This window comes from Buceros rhinoceros, unplaced genomic scaffold (assembly GCF_000710305.1).
Source record: "Buceros rhinoceros silvestris isolate BGI_N320 unplaced genomic scaffold, ASM71030v1 scaffold357, whole genome shotgun sequence".
NCBI classification, from domain to species: domain Eukaryota; kingdom Metazoa; phylum Chordata; class Aves; order Bucerotiformes; family Bucerotidae; genus Buceros; species Buceros rhinoceros.
Genome location: NW_010422526.1, coordinates 31,153 through 41,630, shown reverse-complemented (window position 1 = coordinate 41,630; position 10,478 = coordinate 31,153). Strand labels below are relative to the sequence as shown.

Genomic DNA, 10,478 nt, shown 5'->3' with positions numbered 1-10,478 from the left:
AATTTTTGCTCTGGCATTGGAAGCAAAGTAAGATATCACACGATTCGCTTTGAAACTCCTCTCTCTCGGCCACCCCACCATCTTCCCTGAAACACTGTCTGAAGTGCCACAATCTCACGCTGCAGCTCCACTTTTTGTCAGTCAGGCTTGCTCAGCCTGTTGACAAAATAAGCAGCTACTTGCCTCAACACCTTCCTAGTAAAGCAGAACCAATGTAAGTAACACACGATGACAGAAGAATTTTAGTCTCTTTTGTGCACTGGCAGCAATTATTTACTGAGTTCTGGCCAATTGCACGTAAAAGGAGTGAGTCTGCACAGGTGCCAGGAGGACACGACTTGAAGACAATAGGCTGCAAGCGTTTAAGTCTTCAGTCAATTGACAGATCCGTGTCTGCCAGTGATGACACATGAAATGGAAGGGATCCAAGCCTGACTGACAGCACAGGCAGGGTCAGGCCCTGCAGGGCTGGTAGTCAGAATGTGTGACTTGGAGAGAACAGAAAGAAAAGAAGAGGGCAAGACCCTACAGAACAATGGCTTTTCCCCAGGGAACACCTCAGGCATTAGGGCGTGGGCTTAGTACTCAAATATGTCGGTTCAGCTCAATTTCTGTTGCACACTCCTTTGATGACATAAGCCAGGATACTCAGCACCATCCTGTAAAGGGTAGATTTAACCACAGATAGAATCAACTACCCAGTGCATTTCCCAAGTCCAGATCCCGTGAAGACTGGTGAGAAGTACTAGCTTTGCTAGTTAACTTTAAATGCCTGAACAATTTTGAAGAATTGGACTCTGTTGTGTATTTACATGGAAGTCTTGTCTACCTGGAGAAGTATTGTGAAGATAGGCATGCAATAAGCCGTGTGTCTTAAAATAATGGGATACCTTATACATTCAAAATGTGTTCTATTGCAGACTAATAATTAAGAGGAGAATGATAGATAGCTTGAAACAATTAACCAGGAACGTTTTCTCAACAGCCCAAATCTGACATGGAGGGATATGCAGCACTTGGTAGTGTGGACCTCAGAATATGATCCACTGGCTGGGAATCCGGGTTGGAAAAAGAATGGAGCGGGATTGATGGTCAACAGCCGGTTTGGGTTTGGACTACTCAATGCCAATGCGTTGGTAGATTTAGCTGATCCCAGAAGATGGAAAGGGGTACCAGAAAAGCGGGAGTGTATCATCAAAGACAAAAGCTTTGAACCAAGGTATGAATTTGCATTAAATAGCAGTAACTGAGCTTATGTCTGTCACAGTAAAGCCTGAAGGATGGTATTCTGCACAGATTGCCCTAAACCAGACTAAGACTTCTTCTGGTTCATTTGGTTTTGCCTTACTGTGTTCCTCAGGGGCAGGCAAGGAGCCTTTGATCACTTGCTTTTATTAGCATAGGACTTGTGGAAACTACTAGCACAAAGCCTTAACAAAGAATGAGATTATTATGTCTGCTTGTGCAGGCAGCGTATAGGTGGATGATACTGAGAAACGGAACCTGATCAGATAACAGACGAATGTTTAGACCGCTATCGGAAGATTAATAAAAAGATACCAAAGTCCCCCAGAGATTTTAAAAAAACCCACCAGCTGTAGTCAATCTTAACAGTTCTTCTGTGACAGGAGATACACTGAGCTTTAGTCACATCTTAGCACATCTCTTACAAAATACAAGGGTCTCAAAGGTTCCCCACCAGCCACATTGACAAGAGCTCCCAGCATAAACTGAGCTTAACATAGAGATAAGGTCTAATTAGTCACTAAGCTGGTTAATCATTAAGGATATCTAGACTGTTTTTATCTCCACTTGTTCACTTATGGATTTGTTGTCTAGAAAAAATACAGCTATTTCAAAGATTGAAATTATGCTGTGTGAGTGCCCCAAAAATCTGTCTGTAGAAACGTATTACTGTGTCTTCGAGTGTTACTGCTTGGTAACCTCACAATTGATGGTATTTTGCCATCAGTTCACTTTCCTGAGCTCTCTCCTTTCCACAGTGTTGATCCGGTACCAGTACATGTAATACTTGCTGTTTGTGTATTTTTATTGCAGTCCTTTCTGTTGCATTACAAACACAAAGACCCCACGATTCTGAATTTAGAATTACTTATGTGGAGATGTAGATGCACCATCCTCATTAGAAGTGATGGAAGTTGTGCAGAAAACACCATGTATAGCAGCTGTACAGAAGATGTTAGCTTTTCTTCCTTGAGATGGCATTGACTACAACAGCTAAAATGGCTGTTTTAACACCTCCAATGTTTTAACTATCACGTGCTCCACTCCAGTGTTATCTGGGCTACCAGAACTTCCCATGGTTTTTACGGGAGCATTCAAAAAACCAGTTACGGTAGCATTTGTCTTCACTCCTTCCCTTCTGGAGGAATCCTTCTGAATCGTTCTTCCCAATCGTTCTGAAATGTGTGTTAAATGTGTCATTTGCACTTCACATAATAATCCAGAATCAAAAGCCTGGGTGAGTAATGAAAGAACTCCTGTTAATTTCACCAGGTTACTAAGAGCAAACGAGGAAGTCATCATTGAAATTCCCACCAAAGCCTGCGAGGGTCAAGAAAACTCCATTGCATCCCTGGAGCATGTGCAGCTTGAGGCAACGATTGAGTATTCCCGTAGAGGTGACCTTCATGTAACTCTGGTGTCTCCGTCAGGTATGGGGGGCAAAGGCATGCTTTCTGTGGCTATAGTGTGAAACATTGATTTAATTAAAAACCACCTCTGTGTTTGTCAGGGGGCTAAAAAGAGTTAAAAATGTCATTGGACCAATCTAGTGACCTCCAGCAGGTAGGTGTGAAGGCAAAGTCCCCTGGGAACCAGAGAACTGCTTCTCTGAAACCCCTTTTTAGCTTGCCTGTGTTCTGGGTGATGTTTGTGAGAAGAGGTTTGAAAATCATACTTCAAGAAATGAAAGGCACCATTTCTAATACATTTTCATTCTGGCAACGAGATCTATAAAACATGAGTGTTCCTGGCAGAAGACAAATTATTGTTCAATGGTGCTTATCAGCCTTACTGTGGTTTAACAAACTAATGGAAAACTGAGGAAATCCGACTCCCTGGATTTTGTGTGACTGTGTCATGCTATTGATGTGTTTAAAAATACAGTGTCTCTGTTAGGCACTTTAGCACAGCTACGCTAAATGTGCTAGAGTGTGGCAAGCCATGACAACACCATAAGGATTTAAAAAAAAAAAAAAAGAGAATTATTATAAACAACTTGGTTGAGAGTAAGATCTGTTAGATAACTGGTATTATTAAAATGAAGAGACAAGCTTTCAGATAGGATTTAAACATCAGGCTGATCTAATTATCTGATGTTAAAGACTGATCTAGTAGTTCTCAGGTGATAAAGCACTAGACCCTTGTTCACATCGTTGTTGCAGACCTCACCAGAGAACAGGATTAAGATCCTGAACATGCGGTGTATTTCCAAACACTGCCTTATCTGTTTTCTTTTTAGGCCCAAGCTTAATTCCTCCTTCTCCAAGTTTACCTTCTGGGAGGTGTTTTGCCCTTGACTTGTGGTATTTTCAAATTTAACTCTGTTTTAGTTAAATTTTTGTTTGGCAGTAAACACATGGGCTGTCTCTAGGTCCACTATGGAGATGACAGCAGCAATAGCTCTCATTCTACTTTTATAGTGGTGTTTCCCTCCCAAGACACTCTTCTGCTGCTAATTTTTAGGAAGCATGGCTTCATCTTAGAAAAACACCCCTTTTTGAAAGACTGACGGCAGTAGTATGTTCTTCATCTTTGTATGTATTTCTGTGGGTTTAGCTACGGGTTCAAGTGCTGCTGCTTCCAGCATAGTATTGTGTTGCCTTCATGGTTAAACTGTTTTTCACTTGGTTCTGGCCGTTTTCCCACTTACCTGCAAAATAGTTCTACCAAATGTATGTCATTCCTTTTCTGTATTGGTGGTGTTACTTTTAAATATATTTATAGCTTGTGGTCAGGCTCCTTGGGCTTCTCAGCTCCCTATTATGTAAATACTGCTCCCTTATATGCTCTCTCTTTATATGCAAACAAGCGAGTTCCCTCCTGCCCAATAGAATCTTTTCTGCTGCAGAAATACTTTGTGAACTGCAGCATTTTTATAATAATAATAATAACAATGCAAATGCTTTTCACTCTATTGTAACAATTTACATCCACTCACCCCCCCAAAAAAACCCCCCGACAGGATAAGGCTTTGGTTTTACCATAGTGCACAAGCTGGTTCCCCTTTAAAACTTCCACCTCAGAGGTTTCCAGGTGTGTTCTGCAGTGGGACTGTCTGACCCTCTGGGTTTTATGCTTCTTTACCTACACCCACTACTTTTTTGTGTGCTGGAGATTAGGTGTACCTCTTAGCGTGATAGTTTTTATGCTCTTAAATATGGCTCTGAAAATAATTAATGGAACCATGGGCATGAGCAGTCACTGCTGTTGCTCTTGCACTAACACAGGGACCAGCACAGTCTTACTGGCTGAGAGGGAGAGAGATAAATCTCCCAATGGCTTCAAGAACTGGGACTTCATGTCTGTCCACACCTGGGGAGAGAATCCAGTGGGCACCTGGGTTTTGAGAATTACTGATGAGGTGAGTACATCTGTATGCTAACTAGCTATGTTTGGAAGCTAACGCTGGTAAGATCATCACTATCCACTACCAAGCGTGTTGAGTAGTGAGTGTCCTCATGAAGCAAGCTATGAGAATTCATTTAAACTAAATATCTGGACTAAGGGTTTAAGAAAAAGGATAGGGTTGGATTTTCTCATTCTTCACATAAATGCAAAGCACCTTCCTCATTTCACTGACATGTACCTGTCAAAAGAATTTCATGCCTGTGTTTTTCACACATTGTATGTCACTGAAAGAAAACACTTCATACAATTTACTGTGATTCATGGGGTGAAACAGGTAATTGAATTAACATATGATTAACTGCAAATTAGTTTTTTTCTGAAGAAAAGAACACATGGTAGATCTAGTCTTCCCTTGGTGCATGCGCATAATTTTCATTAACTCCGAGTCTTCTGAGTTAATGAATTTCTGGTGACCTCAGAGGGCTATTCTGATGTATACCTTTCCCTAACTTCTTTTTTTACTGCTGAACAGCGTTAAGGGATTAAAGCCAGGAAATCAACAGATATGAAATAAAAAGTTTGTACTAAAACCACCCGGGGATATGGATTACAACAGCAAGACACCAGAATATAAAGCTGCTTGACAGACAACTGAAAAATTATCCTCTTCAAAGACAGTGATCAAGCGCACTCATCTCTGGAGAATTTCATTGAAGTTGTCTGTTAATAAGCTTGTCATTAGGGGTCAGATCCTGCCAGAAACTGAATGCTTCCTATCAGACTCCGAGTCTCCAGCCCCCATTGGCCTTGAATTGTAAACAGAAGGATAATGCCAAGTACTGAGCAGATGGACAAGGCAGCAGAAGCAAATACTGTTACCAATGTTTAGTGTTGTCACTGCAGGCTAGAGGATAACCCGGTGGTTACAGACATCCTGCTTTTTGTAATCCATAGAATGCATTTTTTTGAATGAAGTCGAGAGCAGTATTTTGTTTGTAATTACTTCTCATTTCTCATTTTCAAGTGAGAGTTTCCTGAAACTTTCAGTAAACCAGTCTCTTTTATTCCTCAAGAGGCAATGCTTACCTTCCTCAGCCTGAAACTAGTGTTCATATGAACATAGTGTTCAGGGGGAATGGTTGGACTCAATGATCTTAAAGGTCTCTTCCAACCAGATGATCCTGTGATTCTGTGATATGGATGACCTAACTGAAATCACAGATTCCCACGGAGAGCTACTCAGTGAGTTGTGATCTAAGCTGTGTGTGTAAACTTTGGTATTAGAGAACAAGAGCTTTCACAGCCATCTATAGTAACTAAACAACAGCAAAAACTCTGAAAGAAGCTTTGGTAAAACACAGTTTCAGTGATCTCTGGGCTTGCCTTTTTCCATTTTCTGCTAATTAAATACTGCAGCAAAACTAATGGACAAAGCAGTTGTGGCATATTTCCACATGGTGTGTCTCAGATTGCTGTCATACACCTCTACAGAATATTACTCCATTTACTATTCCAGTGGTAATTTTGTGCGGAAATGGCCAACTGAAGAAATCCTAATAACACAGTGATTTTTAGTATTCCATGTTATGACAAAATTCTACTGATGCTTACATGATTAATTAATAATTATGTTGCATCAAAATGTGAATATTTGCAGTATTTCAGCCATTGCATTAAATCCCACTTTCTGATGTATTCTGTCTCTCATATACCAGTCTTTTGGTGCCTTTAAGTCATTGCCTAAATTTAGGCAAAGCCTTATAATTTACTTTAGTCACTGTTTCCTCTTCTCATGTTCTGAGAACCTGTGCTAACCCCGTATTTGTGCTTCAGTCCAGAAGAATACAAAATGAAGGAAGGATTGTCAGCTGGAAATTGATTTTGCACGGCACTGTCACCCAGCCTGAACACATGAAGCAGCCACGTGTATACACGTCCTACAACGCTGTGCAAAACGACCGGAGGGGGGTGGAGAAGATGACGGACTTTGCAGAGGTAGTGTTATGTTTATTGTTTTCCTTATGTATTTTCAATTCATAAGAAAATGATATTTTTTCCTAGTAAGAAGACACATACCCATTCTGCATTTGTTTCACCTGACTGCTCCTGCATTGGGTATTGTAATTCTGCCCATGTTAACAATGGGTATTTTTATTAGTCTTTGTTTTCAAATGCCGGCATCTGAGGGTTTTAGCATGGTAAGAGGATCCTGCTACTAAAGCAGTGAGCTCGACAGCTAATGCAGCTGAGTGGTATGAGGAGGGAGGAACGCACTTCTGGCAGAGGCACTAAATTTGAGTAATTCTAGTGAGAATAAGTGTTGCATCCGGAAGGATCTTTTCCTGCTGGAGTGGTTCCAAGGAGTTTGAAAGGACGTTAGTGACAAAAGAGAGGATGGAGGTCAGGGACTCACTGTCTCAGAGGGTTTGGTTAAGTGCATCTGTTGCTGCTACCTCTTTTGACACCTCTCCTTTACCTTTCAGGGAGAGTTCTCTAAACATGCTCCAGGCCTCTGAGGGTGACTGGGGGTTTCTGGAGGCACAGGATGGTATATTGCACGTTTTGACAATGCTTAGTTATGTCAGCATCTTTGGAATACTTTATTAGTCACATCACATCAGTTTGTCTCCACATTTGATGTCCATAAAGTATGGAGAGATTAACCTGCCTCAGCCAGGTTATGAAGGAAGAGATTGAGGTAGACACGGTTATGGTCTTTAAATATATAAGTATCCACAGGGGTGGCAGCCATGTGCAAGAAAATACATTGAAAGAAAGGGGATTCTGGAGGTGCTGTAGGAGAATATTGTGAAAACCAGGTGGAGATAAAATGATCGTCCAGTTAGAAAGACAATCCTAGTGTGAAAGAGGAAGCTGTGCAGCTGCATAGTACTGCATCAGTGAGGGAGGCACAACAGATGCTGCTGAAACGAGATCATGCCTCTTAGTGACTTCTCTGCTCATCTGCATCTGGCATCCGTCTTCCAAACCTTCCAGAATACATGTCACGGCCACCCATGAGAGGCTTGACAGAGCAGGATACGTGGAAACACCGGTTCAGTCCATTGCACATGGGTGGTGCAGTCAGAGCTGCCATCACCACTGCATGCACTTCAGTGTGCTGCTAAGGAGCCGTCTCCTCTAGCACAACCAAAAATATCTCTTAAGACTGCAACAAATGCTGCTATAAAATGACATGTTGTTATCCTGCCAAAATGGAATCTGAATTTGTAACTTCCTGTGTTGTGGGGGGATTTGATATTTTATACAATATAGTCCTTTGGATAGTCTGTTTTGGCGTATAATGGTCTCATTCTTTTCTAGACGCCAGTATCTCCTGAATGAAAAAATAGCATCTGCCCAGCTGGTTTTCCACTGACACCTAACATTCTTAATGCTAATCTGCATTCTAGGATCAAACCACACAGGAGAACATGAGTGAGAAACCCAAAGTCACGGAAGATACCAGCAGCAGCAGTGACAAAGCAGAAGACAAAACCCCATCAGAGGCCATGCTGCACCTACTGCAGAGTGCTTTCAGCAGGCAGATGGCTCCAAAGCGACTGCCAGGGAAGACTGCCAGTGAGAAGTTAAACATTCCATACGAACACTTCTATCAAGCGCTTGAAAAATTAAACAAGCCCTCCCAGCTGAGAGGCTCAGAAGAAAGCCTATACAGTGACTACGTTGATCTTTTTTACAACGCCAAACCCTACAAGCATAGAGATGACAGACTGCTGCAAGCCCTGGTCGATATTATAAACGAAGGAAACTAATCTATAGGGCACGGCGCTGAGTTGGAAATATTCATCCTCCCCACCCCACCTGTAGTTTTCTTTCGGAAGTCTGTTGTATGCTCTAGTTGTGTGATTGCTGCTTTGATTGCTTCATATTTAATACAACCAAGGAAGGGAAAAAATGGGTTGGGAGGATAAGGCAGTAAACTGATGCTTCTTAGCAATAGCTTTTTTCAAAGCCTTTCTTCATTACCATCAGAGTAGATTTGCCCCCGCAGGCATGAAATGCAGTAGGATTCCCCTGAAAACCCTGTTTTAAACAATTTTCGCCTTGCTTATTCTTCCACCCTATTCGCTTAGTATGCAGCAGGATTCAAACTGAGCAGTTTTGAACCCAACTGCCAGAGCCGTGAGGAGATGCTCTCATCCCTGGATTTGTAAAGAATATTGCAGGCTTTCTTACATTGGGCATTTATTCCAGATTTAACACTTGTGGCCAGTACTGCTTCCGTTGTTCCTTCTCCAAGCTTCTGTTCTCTCGTAAAAGAGCATCTGGGAGGCTGCTCTGGAGCATTAGTGCACACTGATGAAGTTATTCACAACTGAGACTACAGACAGATGTACACGAACATAAAAGAGCCCCAAGTGAGGCATCCCAGACCATGGGGTGGCATTCTCGCTGCCTAACTTTAACTACTTAAGTGAAGTGCCTGAATTACGAGCCTAGTCTTTCTAGGCTGTATGCAGTTAATGAAGACAGAGGCTCCTGTCATGGCACTTCAGAGCACTTGGCTAGTCTTCACCCTGGTTCTGAATTACCTGATGGAGCACTGATCTATCAACTACATGAGCTTTGGGGACCAGCCTCCTGTCTATGGAGCCTCAGATTTCTTAGGTAATATAAATGCCTTCTGAGGTGCCTACGTCTGCAGTAGTCAGGACAGCAGAGCTGGGATCGCTTTGTCCTTTCCTTGAATGGTGACCAGAGTGGAATAGAAAGTAAAGTCTCCTTAAAAGCTGCATCTTAAAGGCTGCATCTTGGAGTGTCTGTGGTAGATTGTCATGTTTCCCAAATATCTAGGAAATTAAGGCAAAATGGATGGGGAGAGTTGTGATATCATAGAACCATAGAGTGTTTTGTGTTGGAAGGGACCTTTAAAGGTAATCTAGTAAGAAATAAAAAATTTATTCCTAAGAAGGGAGTCATAAATGGAGGGAAAAAACAAATGGAATGTGGAGGAGGGAGAAGGAGTAGAAGCAAGGAGAAGATAGAAGAGGAGGTAACAGAGGTGGCTATCAGGAAGCAGCATGGTTGGGCGGCTCCCTGATATCAGCAGTACAGAGGACAGTTTTCCACACATATCTCTTTAATGTCCGTCGAGATCGACATTTCATTTTGCTTTTCATAATTAAAAAAAAAAAGCAGTGTTGGATGCTCATAATTGGAGGGGATCTAGAACAAGGAAATGAAGATCCCCAGGGGATAATCATCTCACTGCAGTGCTAAAGATAATCCAAAGAAACACTGACTGTTTTTTACTTTTCATTCTCTCTCATCTTCTACTGAGAAGTGTTTTCCAGACACTCTAGAAATATTTGATTCTTCTTCACTGTCTATTCATTAAAATGAAGCGAATGTCTCTAAGACAGTAATTCAGCATTTTGCTCATAATCCATCAGTTCGGATAGAGATTTTTCAAACTTCACATTCAATTATGTAATTTAAAGTTTAATAGCACTTAAGTCTTCTTTGGTGGAAAAAGGGACTGCTTAAAGACAACACTGAAAATTGTCTTACCAAACTGGAGGTTTAAAAATCTCTGCTTACTCATTCTTTCTGATGGTTTTGTGCCTCTCTCAGGCTTAGTCTGCTCTTTTGCCAGCTTTAAATAGATTGAGCTTAGTCAATTTGAAGAATTCAACATTTCTAGTCCACGCTTCAAGGATAACAACTCCACCATTGAAATGTCTCTTATACTGAATCGCTCCCTCTATACTAAGAAACTTGCTTAGAATGGGAAGTTATTTGAAAATATCCCTGCAAGTGGTCCAAACCAGAAGGATTTCTTGTGCTGCCTGCCCTGCAATGCACAAGCTTTCTGGCAATACGTAACTGCCGAGCAAGAAAAATGTAAAAATTTCTAATTG

General features: G+C 41.5%; 1 protein-coding gene across 1 annotated transcript in view; it reads left to right on the top strand.

Annotated features, from left to right (window-relative positions):
- The window catches only part of PCSK1 (proprotein convertase subtilisin/kexin type 1), a 25,596-nt gene extending 17,227 nt beyond the window's left edge, over positions 1–8,369 (top strand). The window contains exons 10-15 of the mRNA XM_010140045.1: positions 1–27; positions 986–1,219; positions 2,518–2,675; positions 4,473–4,606; positions 6,427–6,588; positions 8,007–8,369. The exon at positions 1–27 is cut by the window's left edge and continues 3 nt beyond it. Coding sequence (XP_010138347.1) covers positions 1–27; positions 986–1,219; positions 2,518–2,675; positions 4,473–4,606; positions 6,427–6,588; positions 8,007–8,369 — 1,078 coding nt within the window. The remainder of the gene's footprint in view (positions 28–985; positions 1,220–2,517; positions 2,676–4,472; positions 4,607–6,426; positions 6,589–8,006) is intronic.
- The last annotated feature ends 2,109 nt before the right edge of the window (positions 8,370–10,478 follow it).